We start from the raw sequence: 19,476 nt of genomic DNA on the forward strand, positions 1-19,476 counted from the left end.
CAAAAGATGGGGCACGCCAATGTCCGGTCGGTCCTCCCTCCCTATCACCCATACTCAAACCACCAACAGAGCTAGATAGGTTATCAATGTCCATTTGATCGGGTTGCAAGCTGTGTTTGTCGACCCCTACGCTTCTGTTGTATGTATGTAGGGGGCCTCTCGGGGGGGTGCGGGGCACGTGCTCCGTGGTCCGTATCTTGTGTGGCATGATCAAAGCTGTGTCTCTCCGGTGAATCGGAGTGGGTCTCACAGTGCCGAATCACAGGCCTCCTGGCCTACCACATAACGCTCTCGCATGCCGTCATATTCTTCACCGGCATCACCACCACCAACATCACCACCACCGCATCACCATCACCACCACCGACATCACCATCATCACCATCATCATCATTTGAGGACTTAGACCAGTCTTCATCATCAGCAACATTGCCACCGGTGGGCTGGAATGGTATAGGTGAGGCTTCCTTGCATGTATTTGACCCTCGTCGCCATATACTCGTCCACATCGGCACCAATCTCGGAAGCTATCATGGGGTCGGGCCTACCTCCCTCCTCATCCAACAACTTGGCTCACCTCTATCCCTCACCCAATCCACAATAGGGTCCTCATCGCGAGTCAACTTGAAAGATGTCGGCTAGATCAATGGTGCCTCTCTGTCCCTCATGTCCCATGCGTATGTGTTGCGTTTCGACCTCAAGTTGTAGTGCACATACACCATGTCGGATAAGCGTTGAGACCCCAATCTTGCGCCTCTTGGAGTGGATGAGTGCAAAGGTACTCCAATTCCTCTCACAACCGGATGCGAGAACATGTTTGGGCAAGGACTTTAATTGCTATTCTTCTTAAGTTTTTTACGATTCCCCATACAACACCCACCATTCATTTGCATTACAAGTTTACAACAAAAAGACATGTGTCAAATGTTGTTTCAACTTTCAACTTTCAAATTTCAATACATATGTAATTTAAAACTTAAAGAATTACAGCATCACCACGTGCTCTGCCTTATATCGCAGCCTCGGTTCCAAAACTTCCCAATGCATCCCTAAATACCTTGATCTATACCCATGTGGAAAATTAGTAAGTACTTCTTCACTACTTATTTGAAAGCATCAATAAGTTGAGTTTCCAAATGAACTCACTTCATTGTTGCAAATTGCTTGTAGTGCACCATCGGCTCCAACTTCTTCACTACTTGTTTCACGGCATCAATAAGTTGAGTTTCCAACCCAAGCCTATTGTTATATTGATACTTAGGGTTGAAGTAGTATGCTGAAATATGACATATAGAATAGAGGTATTGTCAAATGCATAGGTAATTAGTAAATAATAATACTATGAATTAGTAAACATAAAACAAATTTACTCACCGACCTTATACGGTGGATGCATAAGTTGATTCTCCAATGAGCATTTATGATATCTAAGAAGTGTTTGCTACTGCGAGGACCCACACTATAGACACTATCTTTCATCAAGTCTATTGCAGCATATAGGAGGCATGGTTGGGCCCTTGAGGAGTCGACAACATGTAGAACTTGAATTATGGCTCTAAAACTTTCACCACTTTGCTTAGTTTGGTCGAAGTCCTCGAGATGACATCGTTGTTTGTGCTTCCCTCCCATTTGCGTCTTGGAACCCTTCCATTGAAACCACTCCTCGAAGCAAACATGCTTCTCGCCCGGCCTTCTTTGTCTCAATGCTTTTGAGGGCAATGTAGTTGGTGGCAAATCTTGTGATGCCGAGGCCTAACCAAGTCACCCCACATTTTCCCTCAATAGATTGAGTGCATAGGAGTGGTTGTATACAAAGTTGGTGACTTGTCTTGCACTTTCAACCACGGTCTTCACCAACTTTAACTTTCCCATATCTTTTAGCATTAAGTCAATGCAATGGGCTGCACAAGGAGTCAGAAGAGCCGGTACTTATTATTGTTCATCATCTTCTCACGGCCGCTGAAGTTACTTCCATTTATGCATTACAATCGGACAACATTCTCAATACCCACATCTTTTTCCACTACTTCCTTTAACAATCTGTAAATATATTTTGCATCCTTTATCTCTTTGGATGCATCCACAGTTGAGGAACAACTGTCCTCCCATCACAATAAATCATGAAATTGATGATGGACTTTCTTGTAGGCCAGTCCATCCATCTGCCATTATAGTCACCCCATATGTCTCCCACATATTCTTCATCTCACTAATGTACTCATCAATCTCACTCTTTTGTTGAGGTAGATAAACATTCATTACCTCATATGGGGTGGGGCCCTTGAATCTGGGCGGCCTACGCAATGGTATCTATCATGGTATCATAATGGGGGCCTTGTGCGAGTGTTCTTTGGGATGGTATGGTATAGCATCCACTTAGCTATTGATTCTTTAACCAATCCCTTCATCCCCTTCCATGCTCCTTTGATTACGGGTTGTTGCTTCCTTTCTTCTTATGCAATTTAGGATCGGATGTTGATGGTGGTGCTTACTGGTAGAGGTGTTGGGGTTGCCCTCACACTTTGTGATCTTTTAAAAGGATTCAAAGTTTTAGGACCTCAGGCGCCGACTCCTCCACTACCCCCTACTCTTTGTCTCTGTGATCATCTTGAAAACTTCCTCTACTCCTTGAACTTGATCCGCCTAAAATCCCTAGCCTCCTCTGCTTGTTTGTATGTCATCGGTCGCAATGTCATCATCGAGAGGAGGAGGAGGAGTCATCATCTTCATTGTATCGTCTTCCTCCTCCCATCGAACTCCTCCTTTGTATCCTCAAGTTGTTCTCTTATCCTTTGCTTATCGGCCTTCCTCTTCTTTCTTCCCCTCAAACTATCACCAATCTCCCTGGCTACTTGGTAGGGACCATATGACAACCTACAACATCTTTAGATCCTTGATCGGATGTTGTTTAAGTCTTTGGACCCACCTCCCATAAATTGCATGTGACAATAATTACATATAGATTTTCTCTTATCCCCATCAATGGGAGTACCATGTAACCATGCAATGTCACCCCTATCTTTGGCTGGTTGGTCTCTCTTGTTCCCTCTGTTCTCTTTGTTCCGTCCGCCCCCTTTGTTGACTACTTTCCCCCACCTTTTGCTTGCCCCTCGCACGTTGTCTATCACGATCCTCCATAATGATACTTGTTTCTTTGCAATGTAAGTAACACAAATAATTAAAAAACTTAATGTAGATGCACTTCAATTGACACTTTTAGATTACTAATACACTTGTATAGTTATTTAATATTTTTCCCCTAACCCTTATATTTTCACAAAATTAAAACCAATTTTTATATATAATGTTAATATAAGTATTGACCTAACACAACAAAACTATGAATTAGTAAACATAATATACATGTAATGCATCTCAAAACATATAGAAATAACTTTCATATTTTTCATTATTTTTAAACTTAAAACTCATATTTTTCCTTATTTATTTACTGTTTTTTAATTTTTATATATTTTTCTTAATTTTCGAAAATTAAAAGAATTATTTAAGAGCAGAAAAATAAATCCGACACATGAAGCCGTAGATCGGCCATTGATGTCTAACATATATTTAATTCATTACCATCTAAGTCATATTACCCCTAATTATTTCCTATTTTAGTTGTAGGAAAATGAATTTTAAAACCAGAAAAAAATAAAAAAATACATATGGGAAAAAATTTCGACACCGTGAGGCTGTAGATCGGCCTCGGTGTCTAACATATATTAATATCATCAACATCCAACAACATTTGTACAAAGTTTTTAAAAAAATAGTTTTAGAGAAATATAATTTACCTTAAATAATGAAATTAGGCTTGGATGATGAGCTTAGATGACCCTCGAGCGTCTTCCGGCGACAAGGAGCTTCAATGAGGCTTGGAAGGGAGGGAAGAGAGAAAATTTCATTTTCATGACCTCGGTCGAAATATCGACCAAGAGCTGCGAAATATGAAATTTATAAGGATTTTGAATGTGACACTATTGTCACTTTACAATATCTCGCGATATATCGTGATATCTCGCGATATATCGTGAGTTCCACGATATATCGTGAAATATCTCGATATATCGGCGAGTTATTGTACTTTTTATTCGACCTTGTTTCGTATCTCGGTCATGTCGAGATTCACGAAATATCGCGATATATCGCCGATATTTCGCGAGATTTTATACCATGGTGACAACTACGGGTGTAGATAAAGAGAAGTGTATTTAGATTTGGATGTTGAAGTTGATAATCTTGACTTTTGAACCATATTCATTAATATATCTACCTATTCAACTATTCAGCTACATGATCCATTCAACCTTTTTTGGTTGAAAACCCTATTTCAATGTATTAAATATATATATCTATGAAAATTTAATATAATGCATTTATATATATAAGAATATCTCGAAAACTAAAATTCGGGGTATCACACCCGTGACCTCGAAGAGTCACGTTAAGCCCGTTGTGATCTCTTTCTCCTTGCGTTCGTGTGTTTGGCTCTCCCGATCCGTGTCTTCCAACCAGGCTGCATTAGTGGAGGCATAAGTCGGGAGAGACAATAGGTGGTTTGGATTGAGCGACAAAAAACTGGAGAAAACGTAAAGGCAAAGTGTTGAATCCACTACCCTATGGTTGTTCTCATTTAATTTCTTGTTTAATTACTTATAATATGCCATAAAATATAAGATATTTCGTATTATAAACTATTATTTATAAAAATATGAGAAAAGTTTTCATACTCACTGGCTGTGTAAGCCGTGTATGTGAGAGGGTCTCTCACAAAGAGTTGGAAAAGTCATAAATTCCCACCTATTAATTAATATCTTGAAACTCCCACCCTCTCACATACACGGTTTACACAATCGTGTATGAAAACTTTCCCCTAAAAATATTATTTAAATTGGCAAATCTTCCATCAAAATGGCCAAAACGTGGCGGGTATGATATAAGAAGTTTATCATTGTGGAACCTTATTTCATACAGACTATGCAATCCCAAGCCTATCCCTTTGAGCTCTGTTGTAATGCACATTAGGGTTTTAGATGGCTGTGAATTTTATGGAGATTTATGCTTTAGTTTATGCTAGCAAGGCCCAATAATCATAATACACCTATCACTTTAGTATAATTAATCTCTTATTAAGTCACCTTAGGTGCAATCGTAACAAAGATGGTAAAGATGATTGTGCTAGCACAATTTCTCCAAGAGTGTTGGGGGGGGGGGGGGGTGTCCAGCACAACTCATGCATCCATTAATATATAAAAGAAAAAGAAAATAAAAAACGGTCACAGAAAATAATAAATCAAAACAAATTCCTACTTAATTCAATTTGGTAATGGTGAATCCGAAACTAGGGGTGTCAATCTATGCTGAATCGGTTTTGGTGTGGTAATGGTGAATCCGAAACTAAACCAATAAAGGCAGCTTCAGTTTCGGTCGATTTTGGTTTTGGGTTCTTAGTGGGTTGGTTTTGTTTCAGCTTGGGTTCGATTTGACATATATTTAGCTGGTATCATGTTCTTATCAGGTTATATCATTTGGTTTAGGTTTCGGGTTTCAATTGACTTTGGTGTCACTTTCGATTTAAATGGGTTTCAGTTCGGTTAGATTTCAGGTGTGCAATACCCCAATCTGAATCAATTCCAATAAAAACCAATTTGGTTCAATTCGGTTCAGTTCGTGTTTGACACATACCCTACTTATTTAGATTCTTATACTCTCGTAGCATCAAAAAAAAAAAAAAAAGTGACTCACAGGCAATCAGGATTGAACATGTTATATCTTCAAAACATTCTGGGAGGAGCTTCAACCAGACGACGACTTGAATAAAATCGTACAGAATCATGGGTGGGCAAAATGACCTCCTGCTCACCCTGGAAAAATTTCGCTTTTCCATGGGGGTGTGGCAATCATTTTACCCACCCCTGTGTTTGGATGCAGAAGTTTTTTTTTTTTTTTTTTAATGAAAAAGAGAAAATATATAATTAAATATTAACAACGTCTTTATAACAAGCATTCCTAGCCATATTCTTAGCTAGATATATACAAAAGATGTTACTATTCCTAACAAAATTCACATCCTAAGTTTAAAAAGTCTTTAAATAAATTCCACGACTATAAGCATTTGGTTGGAGATGGAAGAGTGTCTGAAATGAGCTGGTTGTCAGTCCAAACTTCTTTAATCTGCAACCCAATACAGGCAGCGTGATCTATTCCTTTACGAATAGCCAACAAAATTGTTGTGAGGTCATCCCAAGGATCCATTACAGTTCCTGTATCAAAAAACATAATCTTGCCATCTATCAAAAAGAAATATGCCCATCCGGCGAGGGTGAGTCCTGTCATATAGTATCCTGCACATATCAAAATAGGAAATGTGAGTATAGGCAACTGAAAACAAAGATCGTTGACCGATATAGTGTAAGAGCCATCCATTACATCCAGGGACGAAAAAGAGGGGGGGACCAAGTTCTGATAAGAAATCCAATTTTCAGTGCATCGAATGACCCATAACGGATCAGCCGCTTGTGAAGCATGAATAACCCTGTTTCTAGCTGTCCAGACAAAATAACAAGTCATAACAAATACTTCAAAGAACCATGAGACCAAATGTTTGTCCGATCTAAGAATTGAATAAACGAACAGACATAAAACCTTAATACTATTAAGAGCCAAATGATTTGTTCTTAGCCCCAAAGGTCCTGCAGCCCAGATGTGTTTAACCCACTCACAAGATATGAAAAGGTGCCATGAGGATTCAACACCATTTTCACAAATAGCACATGAGGAGTCCATCTGGATCCATTTCGAAAGAGTGGCCTTTGTAGGAATTCCTGCATTTAGCAAACGCCAGAAGAAAATCTTAAACTTTGGATGAATTTGAATTTTCCAAAAGAATTTCCACCAGTGAATTTCACTAGAAGACATTTTGGTATAATGTGAGGTAAGGTAACGAGCAGCAAATTTAGTAGTAAGGATTCCTTGTTTGGCATCTAAGACACCACCATTTATCCTCAGAATCAGAAATTATCACAGATTGAATATGAGCAGAAATGAATCGAGGAACACAATCATTTAGCAGATTAGAATTCCATCAGTTTCCCTGTAAGAAAGAACTCACAAACTTTGATTTTTCTAAAGGCTTAATCATAGAAGTGTTCGAGGTCAAGAGATTACCTGGAAGGGTCGGAATCCATTTATCAAACCAAAAGAAAGTGGATTGTCCATTACCAATTTTTTTAATCACCATTGTTTCCAAGGTAGGGATCACTTGAGAAATGCTATTCCAAGTCCAAGAGCCTTTCTTCACTCTGGTAGAGGGATCAAAGAGAGAGTTTGGGAAAGTATTTGGCTTTGAGCACCCGAGCCCAAAGGGAATTGGGTTCAGTGATAAGTCTCCAACTGAGTTTGAGTAGTAATGCTGTATTATGGGTTTCAGCCTTAAAGAACCCCAATCCCCCTGCGGACTTAGGTAAGCACATTCTGTCCCAAGAAATCAAAGGAGTCTTCTTCTTGTCCCTACTGTAATTCCCCATCTTGAAGTTAAGGCAAATAGAATCAATTTTACTACAGGTTTTAAGGGGAAATTTAAAGCAATTCATGAGGTACGCTAGAGTAGAAGCCAGCACGGATTGAAGTAGAACACTACGACCAGCATACGACAAATTGTGGATTTTCCAAGAAGCCAACTTCTTTTGCACCCTTGAAACCACCCCTTCTAGTTCCTTAGCTTTGGACTTGCCATGAAATAAATTAGTTCCCAAATAAATAGCATCACGAGTCATTTCCTTAATACCAAGAAGGGAACAAAGGGACGCTCTAGTTTCACAGGGTACATTTTTACTAAAATGACAGCAAGTCTTTGAAAGATTAATTTGTTGACCAAAGAGGTCAGAAAAAAAGGTCAAGGACCGCCTTAATTGTGAGGAGATCATCCTGTGTAGCCCTACAGAAAATGAAAATATCATCAGCAAAAAAGAGATGCGTAATTTCAAGGGTAGATCTGGTTATTTTAATCCCATAGAACATATTCAGCTAACGATACGTAGTCAGAAGCCTAGAAAGGACCTCCATAGCCACAAGAAAGAGATATGGGCTGAGGGGGCACCCTTGTCGAATTCCTCTAGTGGCCATGAAGTAATCAAAGGGACTGCCATCCATTTTAATAGAGAAGGATGTCGAAGAGATAAGGGTATGAATAAGTTGGACCATTTCTCCCCAAAGCCTAAGATAGTGAAAATAGAGGTAATAAGATTCCATTCAATCCTATCATAGGCCTTAGACATGTTAATTTTTATAGGCACAAAGCCCTGTTTACCATGTGAATGATTAAGGTAATGGAAAATTTCCTAGGCAATAATGATATTATCATTAATTTGTCGGCCAGGGATAAAGGCAGCTTGAAAGGGAGAAATGAGCGAATTGAAGATACCCTTAAGTCTAGTGGCCAAAAGTTTTGCAATGATTTTGTAGGTGACGTTACAAAGGCTAATAGGTCTAAAATCACCCACAAACTCCGCATTATCAGATTTTGGGATTAAACAAACTAAAGTATGGTTAGTGCCCGGGGGGAGGAAACCAGTAAAGAAGAAATCCTTGGCCAAAAGTACTAAGTCCTGGCCAACAACATCCCAACATTGTTGAAAGAAGCCAGCATTGAACCCATCGAAACTGAGAGCTTTGAGAGCACCAAGAGAAAAAACAACCTTTTTAACCTCCTCCAAATTGGGTAACAAAACCGAAGAGTCTAACTAACCTGCAGAGAAAATAGAAGGAAAAAAGGCATTCAACAAAATTGGCATCTAATGGGTTAGTAGTCTGAAACATATCCTTTAGGAAATTAGCAAAAACATGAGCAATATCTTTAGGATTAGTGATTCTGCACCCCTGGCATCACAAATATACTCAATTCTTCTTTTCCTCAAATTAGTTTTGGTGATAGAATGATAATACTTGGTATTCCGGTCGCCATCCCTGATATGAAAATGCCTAGATTTTTGCAACCAGAAAATTTCCTCCGCATAAAAAATCCAACCAACCTTTCTGCTTAAAGTAGACAGAAAGTCAGAGTCCGGACAAGGAAAATTAGAAGTAGTCAATTAGGAAGAGAAAAGAAGATTTTTTAACTGAGACACATGGCCGAAAACCCCCTTGTTCCATTTCTTCAAGGAGAAAGAAAGTGAAGAGAGCTTGCAAGAAAGATTTCCATTGGGAAGGGAATTCCAAGTAGAAGAATAGAATTTGGAGAACACAGGATGCTGCATCCAGGCTTGGTGGAAGTGAAAAAGTTTTTTAAAAGATGGCTTGTGACCAGTAGTGGAAAGAAGGATTGGATTGTGATCGGATCCAAGAGGGGATAACTTAGAAAGAGAAGTAAAGGGGAAAAGGTCAATCCAAGAGTGACAAGCAAAAGCACGATCTAAACATTCTTTAACAAGCCGAGGAGGTTTCTGTTTATTAGACCAAGTAAACTCGGAACCTAGTAGGGTGACCTCGTCGAGTGAAAAATCAGAAATGATGTCTTGAAGAGCTGCACCAGAGGAAGACAGATGAAACTGGCTGCCTCCCAATTTGTCCGAAGAATTCAGTAATTCATTAAAATCGCCAATGACGCAAAAAGGATGCTCCAAAGTTCTGAGGAAATCTGACAGTCTCTCCCAAAAGGTAATACGGGCTAACGGTTGCAGAGGAGCATAAATACATATAAACCAGCAAACAGCCGAAGAACAATAAGAGAAAAGGACTGCAACCGCGTCTTCCAGAGCAATGCAAGAGAGTATTTTAACATGATGTTTAGCTAACACCCATAATCCCCCTTTTTTCCCATGGGTTCCCATGCTATTTTGAAATTTAACAGAGGTATAATGTGAAGAAGGCACACTATGCTACAACCTCTCGTGATCCAAGCATTTAGTTTCACACAGAAACACAATATCAGGGTGGGATTTGTTAAGATGGAAATCAAGACATTTAGTAGTAAATTTATTATTCAAACCACGAACATTCCAAGCAAACAAAAGCATGATTACACAAATAGGGGTAGAAAAGATGAACATACAAAAGTGAAAAATTCTAACCACGACCAACGGTCGGCAATGGGCACGGTGATTGGAGTCCCAAAGTCCAAAAGTAGAGGAAAGAAACACAACAAAGACACAACAGTATAAACGGAACAAATAATAGGTAACTGCAGGAAAACTGACCGGATTAAGCGGGATCGGAATCACCGTGGAATCGTGAACTGGCTAGAATGACCAGCAGGAAACGGAAGACCTTTACAGAAGACAGTTCGTCGCTCAAGAAGCCAATCAACCACTAAAGTAAAGAGCGCAGCAGGGTCACATGACCGAGATAATGCAGAGTCGAGTACCAAACGAAGGTCAGAGATCTCATGGGCCAAAGTTGGAGAGACAGGAGGGGGAGAGAACTTTCTGTATTAGGGAAGAGGCCCGTCCACAGGATTCCCTTCGAAGATACAATGCTGGCCGACGTCCTCAATCAAAGCAATGGGGTTGGACATAACACCAAAAGACGGGTCCACATCCAGAAGAGGAGGGATAGCTTGTAGAGAGTGAGATTCCGAACCCAAAGAACCCCCAGCAGTAACCACCATCTGAGAAAGGTCCATTGGTAGGTTGACAGGGTTGGGGTCCTCGAGCAAGGAGGAAATGAACTCATCAAAAGGGGAAATACTGTTACAAGCCACAAAATCATCAGGAGGCAGCACCACAACAGTAAAACCAAACCCAGTAGAACCAATCCCAGTAGAATCTGACTCGGTGACCTCCCATTCCATCTCAGCAATCACCAAACCCTGCTCAGCAACAACCGGGAGACCATCATCAACCACCTCCGTAATAATAGGTGTAGGAGGGCCAACGAACGAAGGTCCAGTAGTGATGCAAAAAGTACTAGTACCCATAGGTGGAGACAGATTCTCTAACCCAGTGAAGTTCATCATCAGTGGAGTTGTGCTAGCTTTATCAAAGAGACCCCTTGAGGGATCAGCAAAACCAACATTCATAATGCCAGAGTAAGGGCAAATAGCAGAAATGTGGGTGAATCTGCCACATCGTCCACAAATTAGAAAAGCCTTATAGTATAAGTCAACCGGCAAAAGATCACCCCTATTGTTCCGAATTAGGAATGAGAGCAAATCGGTCTCTTCCATATCAAACTGACCTTCACTCAAGCCACATTCCTTGGTAACCCGAGGTCAAACTTAAGGTACATGCTCATCACATTTCCAACACGAGAAACTGCTTGTTTAACAGTATGATACGAGAAAGCCTCCACTGGCACAGGACTCACTTGAATCCAAACTAAAAAATTCTCGCGTTCGCTGGCATAGAGCGCATTATCCAAAGCATGGGGTACCAAGAATACAAGATTGTGTTCACACCACCACAGACGCAAGGAGAGAAGCAAATCCCTAGCTGCCATACAAGAGACAAGCACCACAAACATACTCTCCACAATCCAGTTTATGTCAGGGACACCAAAGGGTGCCCACAAACGAGAAAAGTGACTGCACACCAAATCAGGTGTAGGCTTTGGTAACCCGATCGTGAAGCCAAACAATATTGGGTGGTCTAAAGTGTAAAAACTGGATAATCTCTTCCAAACACCTGCAGCCAGCACCTCCAGATTTAGAACCCACTGAGAGTCCAACGAGACGTCCTTATTGAGTTGAGAGCGATCAGGGTTAGCACGCCAGATGTACTCAAAGTCCAACCTGCGACGGCTTCGGTATGGGCGTTGGGATGATGAACCAGCCGATTCTCGAGGAGATCTGTGAGGCAACATAGAGAAAAACCACAAACAAAGAAACAAATATAGAAGGGAGATACGTTAGTGATGGCAAGACCCCATCAAACCCAGTGGATACGAGAATAAAAAACCAGAGAAAAGAAAGAAAGATAGAGCAAGACCCCAAAAGGGGATCAAACCGTCAACCAAGGAACTGAGAAGGGAGATTGTGCCCAGGTAACGTTCTTTCTCCCTTAATATTGAAATGACTTAAAACCCCCTTTTCACCCCTCTTCCTTCAAGGGATAATAATGCGAAACTAAAAGAAATCCCTACCGACATATTTGTGCTGATGCATTAATAATATGTATCATTGATTGCTTCACTAACACACTTACCATTCCTTCTAAAGTAAAGAGCTCATGAAGAATAAAGTTCTTTTATGTGAAGCAATTGGGACTATTATTTAGATTCCTATATTCTCATGTGCCATTAAAGTAGTTAAAACTAATAATGATTAAGCATTAATGTTCTAGCAAATCCACTTCACAGCCATTCAAGATCGAACATCTCATCTTTCATTGACTTATCTAGAGAAGCTTCAGCCTAACTACCTAGTTAGTTATTGAGAATCTTTGAAGGAATAGCTCTAGCTAGAAGTTCTTTAATGAGATTACTTACTGCTTAAGGAAGAATGGAAGTCCTAAGCTATAAAAGGCCTTGAATTGAACCAGAACCAGAACCAGGCCTTGGTGTAAGCTCAAGACTTAGATTGAAAGTTCTTAAGTGGTGTTAAATATCTTTGGGAATAGATATGGCATATCAGAGAAGTGATCTCTTGAAAGTGGGGCAAGAAGGGTTTGCCCTGATTGATGAATATTATGGCACCAAGAAAAGATCTTCCCAATCCATTAATCAAGGTGTCAAGATTCTCCAAACTTCATCATCAAGGATGGAGGAGGCAATGGATTCCATTATGGCTGCAAAGATGTATGGAGGGATGATATTTGTAACTCGTCCAAGGGCTCCACCTTCAAGTTCTGTTAGAGGTTCTTCGTATTGGAATTCAAGGTGTCAAGATTCTCCAAACTTCATCATCAAGAGTTCAATTTCCAATGAAATCCATTGCGATTTTAGTAACCTATTCACTTTGAAATTTTCTTGTTTTTTTTGGGTAAACCACTTTGAACTTACTTCTTAGACACTTCCATGATTTTCTAGGCCTTTTGGGTTAGAAACTTAACCAATAAGGTGGGTTTGTCATGGGGAGCAATTCTTCTATGTAGTCGTGGTGACAGTAAACTAAGAGAGGACCCAGGGTCCTCCTAAAGGCTAGCTCAACCCCACAAACCCTACTTTCCTCTCTTACCTTTCCTCAGATGAACCACATGAGTGCACACTTGTCGAGTTGCAGTCATACACATGTAGGGGTTGACTTAGGGGGTGGGGTGAGGGGGCAGAAACCAAATATAAATTTAAAGGAATTTGATTACCTGTCCGGCTGCATGCAAAGTTCAAAAAATTGGTATTAGGTATCGTATTAAAAAGGTGATTGTAAGAGATATATCGTATTAAAAAGATACAAAATATGCTAAACACGTATGAAAATAGTCAAGAAACATATGAAAATGCTTAGAATATATACAAAACACAATTTTCAAGCATAAAACACTATAAATAAAGAGGGAGAAAAAATGCTACCTAGACGAATGTGGTGCACTACCCTTACACCCAAACACAAGGTGTGTGAAATGACTATTGTGATCCTGGGAAATTCATCCTTTATATGGAGTCGCAGTCAATCCAAAAATTTTGTACACCCTATTCAATACCTCAAGAACCTTATCAAGACTGTCCAATATTGTGTACCCAGATCGTGAGCGCGCGTGTTGGTTTAATTTTACAATAACAAGTGCCATGTCTGATTATCAGGTCTAGTACAATTCATCAAGTAAAACACATAAATTGATTAGTTGGGAATTTTCATTTTGAGAAATTGAAATGACCGTCACCCGAGTCAAATCAAAAGAAAAAAGGTAAGATTTTTCAAAATCTGTTTTTTATTCAATAAATTTGATATCATAAAAGATTAGTTTAATTACATTATTCTATTGAATAAAAAAAGGAGGCAATAACTAAACAAATTGAATTAAACTAATTCAATCATAGTTGGAAAATTGAGTTTTGATTGGATCGAATCGATGAAGTCAAGTCAAAATTTTGGAAAACTTGGTCAAGAGTTGTATAGAGTAGGTCAAGATAAAAAATGATGAGACCTAATCATAAATTGTCTGAGTCAAATAAGTTTTAGAATTTTTACCCAAGTGATGCCAGAATTGGTGAGTTTATTAATTTTTTTAAAAAAAAATCCCATAAAATTGATTCACTTAAAAACTGAAGTTGAATAAAATAATAGATTCATATTCTAAAACAAGGGAAAACTTCACATACACGGCTTATAGAGGGTGAGAATTTCAAGACATTTATTAATGGGTGGAGATTTATGACAAATTTGCATCTTATCTGGACCGTACAAAATAACCACTATGCTCTTAGAGATTTCCATCTTTCCATAAGAGTGCAGCCTGTGTCTGGACGCAAGGACTGTACATTGCACGCCGGATTAAATTTCAAATCCTATAACAATGAGACGGGGCAAATAGAGAACCCCCAAGGTACATATTCAAATAAAATCTTACAAAAACCCGTATGGGCCGGCTCGTAGTTTGAGGAGAGATCTTAGTGATCATGGAGGAAAATGATTTTTAAATGAACACTTTACACATGTTCTCATATCCTCTTCTTCTTCTTCTTCTTCTTCTTATACATATCCGAATATTCCTTGTGGCTGCTCTTTACATGTCTTTCTTTGCCTAACCCAGTCAAGGTCAAGCTAGCCGCCTCAGTTTTTCTTAATAAAATGTCGAACCCTAGTTGATGATCTCTCAATTTTTTTTTCTTGTGCAATGGAGGGGGGTAAAGCAGTATTTTTCACTGCGCTTGCGTGTGGAGGCGCAAGGTAATACTAGACCGGTGGAAAAGAGGAGTTGAATTCATGAATAAGCTACTAATAAAGTAACCCAAAAGAAGCATTCAAGTAGAAAATACAAACCTCATAAACGTAAGTAAAGCTGCCTAATCATCTTGAAAATTTTGATTATTCAACTCTTTTACACTATATATACCCCCTTGCCCCTTTCCATTGCCTCATCTCTGTCATAGAAAAAGATGGGGAAAGCAGCTTGTATCTTTCTTCTCTTCCCTTTCTCTTCCTTGGTAGTAGCCCTAGCAGCGCAATGTGGGAGTCAAGCCGGTGGTGCCCTATGTCCGGGTGGTCTTTGTTGTAGCCAGTATGGTTGGTGTGGTAGCACCATTGACTACTGTGGAGCTGATTGTCAAAGCCAATGTTCCGGTGGCGGCGGCGGCGGTGGTGATATTAGTTCTCTCATCAGTCAATCCCTTTTTGATCAAATGCTTCTACATCGAAATGATGCAGCTTGTCCTGGTAATGGGTTTTACACCTACAATGGTTTCATTGCCGCCGCAAACTCCTTTTCCGGCTTTGCAACCACCGGCGATGTTGATACCCGTAAGAGGGAGATTGCTGCTTTTTTGGGTCAAACTTCCCATGAAACTACAGGTTTGTTAATTGAAGTTAATAAATTTTCTCTTAATTAGGAGTAGAGAGTTTGCTCTCTCATTCTACTATATATACAAAGCATATCATTCTTAATTTGTTTTCCAATGTACGTGTAGGGGGATGGGCAACTGCACCTGATGGCCCATATGCTTGGGGATATTGTTTTCTCAGGGAGCAAGGCAATCCACCATCCTATTGTGTAGCTAGTGGTCAATGGCCGTGTGCTGCCGGCCAAAGTTATTATGGGCGTGGACCCATCCAGATTTCTTAGTAAGTATTATATATATCATTTCATCCTTTTTCTTCTTTTTCGTGGATAAATAGTATTTCTATTTAGATAAAGGACATAGAGTTACTGAAGGTTTGGATACAAAGTATCAAAGAGGACCTAGCTCTCCTCCAGCCGTGGCGGGAGCTAGAGGGTTCAGCGCTTAAAAACTAGTCCCAAAACAAGGGGGTTGGTCATTTCACAGGTGGGTCCTGGGCCCCACCTGTGAAATGATCAGCCCACCCCTATTTGTTGTTGTCGTTTAGCGGGGCTGGACCCTCCAGCTCCCACCACTGCTTGAGAAAATCCTTTTCCGTATCAAAGATCAGATAATGAAATATGATCAAAGTGTCTCATATGCGATGACATGACTTTCCAAACCAGGGAATTGGTGATTCCAATAGAACCCTCGAAATAAAGCCAACGAGATCAATATATATATATATGGCCAAATGTTTTCTGTGCCCAGGCACAAGCTACGCCCAGATACATGGGGATGGACGAAATGACCACCCTTTCCCCTGAATGGCAGGCCCATGTGTCATTGAATGATGAAATAACCACTAGTGAAGTAGTAATGGTAGAGAAAGCCATATGGGTGTCCACTTCCATATAGGATCCAAATTCTAATTGACTTAGTGTACCTTTTTATGCATGATTATCATAATATTGACCCTCTTTAATTTGTTATTTAGATATTTTTTAGTTCTCAGGATATCTTTAATATGTAGTTTAGTCTTGAGTGTGTCTATTAATATTTAAAGCTAGCTCATGATCTCATAAGAGGATTTGGATCCTCTACCACCTGGGTTGAGTGGCCATTGTGTTGCGCTCAACCCACAGGCCATCACGTGATTTTTATATCAAATCAATGGTTGGTAGACGAGATCAATTCAAAATTCAAAATTACCATTCAAAATTCAAAAATGTTAGACAGCCATCTACCAACCATTGGATTGGTATAAAATCCAAGTGGCGGCCTGTGGGTTGAGCGCAACACGATGGCCGCTCAACCCCAGGCCGTAGAGGATCCAAGTCCTCTTATAAGATCTTTGGTTTATATATAGTTACCACTCACCAAGATGTAAGAAAAAATCCGGCCTTCACCACCACCCCCTTAAAAAAAAAAAAGCAATTTTCCGGCCATGACAATATATATGATCTAATTAATTTTCTAATCCCTATTAGTTAATATTTTTTGTTAAATACATGTCTTAGTTTGCTAATTAATTACTTGCATAAGAATAGGCTAATTCAAGCAAATAGTATTAATGAGATGACTTTTGAATTTTCAGCAACTACAACTACGGCCAAGCAGGACAAGCCATAGGGGTGGACCTCATCAACAATCCAGACCTTGTTGCAACTGATCCAACCATTTCATTCAAGACAGCATTGTGGTTCTGGATGACACCCCAATCTCCAAAACCTTCATGCCATGATGTTATCACCGGCGTGTGGACGCCAAGCGGTGCCGACACGGCCGCGGGCCGTCTCAACGGCTATGGAACCGTTACCAATATCATCAATGGAGGACTTGAATGTGGAAGAGGTTATGATGCTAGGGTGGCTGATCGTATAGGATTTTATAAGAGGTACTGTGACATATTGGGAGTTAGCTATGGTAACAACCTTGACTGCTATAGCCAAGGGTCTTTTGCTGTTACTCATTCTGCATCTTAATCCTTCACCTAAGTATGATCAAGGCACTAATCCTTCTTTTAAGCTAGCCATTGTCTTTTTGTTGGACAACAAGATAATATAATAAAATTTCTATGGGTTTGAGTTTTTTTCTTACAAAGAAGTCAAGGGGTCCTGTTTCAGTGAACTGAGGGGTGTAATGGTTTATGATAAGAATAAGTTGATTTTATTGTTAAAAAGTCTATTTTGCTTGAAGAATGAAGAAGTCAGCTAATCTCTTTAATTTGGATACGGTAGTACATTTTTTATACAAAAAAAGTGGCATAATTAGTGCATGAGGCTTCTGCCACTGCAGGGTCTGGGGAGGGTTATAATATAAGCAGCTTTACCCTTGTTTTGTGGATAAATTGTTTCCAGACGAACCCACGATCACTAGGTCACAATGGAGCAACTTTACCATTGCACCAAGGCTCACCCTCTAGTTTCTCTATACACTCTTTAATTATGATCTTTTAATTTGACGTTTGGATGGCATCAGCCCACATGTGTGGTGCATACTCTAAAGTGGGAAGTTTTTGTAGCAAATATGCACCCAATAAATTTGAGAAATATCTTTATGACTCCAACCCTTGAACAACAGGAGAAATGAATACATACACTTAGCGCTGTGTTTGGTATGCATTTTGGGAATGTAGCATTTCTAGGTCAATTTTGCATTCTTAGATGATAAAAATGGTTGTTTTTATCATCCAAGAATGCGATAATTTGAGAAATATCTTTATGACTCCAACCCTTGAACAACAAGAGAAATGAATACATACACTTATCGCTGTGTTTGGTATGCATTCTGGGAATGTAGCATTCTAGGTCAATTTTGCATTCTTAGATGATAAAAATGGTTGTTTTTATCATCCAAGAATGCGAAATTGACCTAGAATGCATTCCAAAAATGTATATCAATTAAACACAACTTTAAGATATGTCAGTATTATAAAATATTGTTTATAAAAGTATTATTTAAATTGGTAAATCTTCCATCAACATGGCCGAACCGTCGCTGGCATTATCAACATGGCATCATTGTGGAACCTTATTTCATAATAAAGACTATGCAATCCCTAGCCTATGCCTTTGAGCTCTATTGTAATGCACATTAGGATTTTAGATGGCTATGGATTTTATGGAGATTTATGCTTTAGTTTATGCTGGCAAGGCCCAATAATCATAATACACCTGTCACTTTAGTATAATTAATCTCTTATTAAGTCACCTTAGGTGCAATCGTAACAAAGATGGTAAAGATGGTAGTGCTACCACAAATTCCTACTTAAATCACTTTGGTGATCGATTAGAGTGCACCATAGGTTACTTGAAGGAATTGGATGGTTATTTATAGTACTAGGGGTGTCAATCTATGCTGAATTGGTTTTGGTGTGGTAATGGTGAATCTGAAACTAAACTAATAAGGGCAGCTACAGTTTGGGTCGATTTTGGTTTTGGGTTCTTAGTGGGTTGGTTTTGTTTCAGCTTGGGTTCGATTTGACATATATTTAGCTGGTATTCTTATCAGATTATATCATTTGGTTTCGGTTTCGGGTTTCAGTTCAGTTAGATTTCAGGTGTGCAATACCCCAATCTGAATCAATTCTAATAAAAGTCGGTTTGGTTCGATTCAGTTCAGTTTGTGTTTGACACATACCCTACTTATTTAGATTCTTATATTCTCTCATAGCATCAAAAAAAATTAAAATTGACTCACAGCCAATTAGGATTGAACATGTTATATCTTCAAAACATTCTGGGAGGAGCTTCACCCAGACGGCGACTTGAATAAAATCGTACAGAATCATGGGTGGGCGAAATGACCTCCTGCCCACCCCCGAGAAATTTCGCTTTTCCATGGGGGAGTGGCAGTCATTTTGCCCGCCCTGTGTTTAGACACAGAAGTTATGTCCAAGTAACGTTCTTTCTCCCTTAATATGGAAATGACTTAAAAGCCCCTTTTCACTCCTCTTCCTTCAAGGGATAATAATGCAAAACCAAAAGAAATCCATACCGAGATCATTGTGCTGATGCATTAATAATATGTATCATTGATTGCTTCACTAGGACACTTACCATTCCTTCTAAAGTAAAGAGCTCATGAAGAATAAAGTTCTTTTATGTGAAGCAATTGGGACTATTA

At 39.4% G+C, this 19,476-nt stretch overlaps 1 protein-coding gene across 1 annotated transcript; it reads left to right on the forward strand.

Annotated features, from left to right (window-relative positions):
- Nucleotides 1-718: 718 nt before the first annotated feature.
- On the forward strand, nt 719-17,487 carry LOC122645507 (endochitinase-like). The gene is made up of 4 exons (XM_043838817.1): nt 719-722; nt 14,971-15,382; nt 15,499-15,652; nt 16,946-17,487. Exons 2-4 carry the CDS (start codon nt 14,971-14,973, stop codon nt 17,331-17,333), a joined length of 954 nt encoding a protein of 317 aa, XP_043694752.1. The 5' UTR covers nt 719-722; the 3' UTR covers nt 17,334-17,487.
- The last annotated feature ends 1,989 nt before the right edge of the window (nt 17,488-19,476 follow it).

Source organism: Telopea speciosissima, chromosome 11 (assembly GCF_018873765.1).
Source record: "Telopea speciosissima isolate NSW1024214 ecotype Mountain lineage chromosome 11, Tspe_v1, whole genome shotgun sequence".
Classification (NCBI taxonomy): Eukaryota; Viridiplantae; Streptophyta; class Magnoliopsida; order Proteales; family Proteaceae; genus Telopea; species Telopea speciosissima.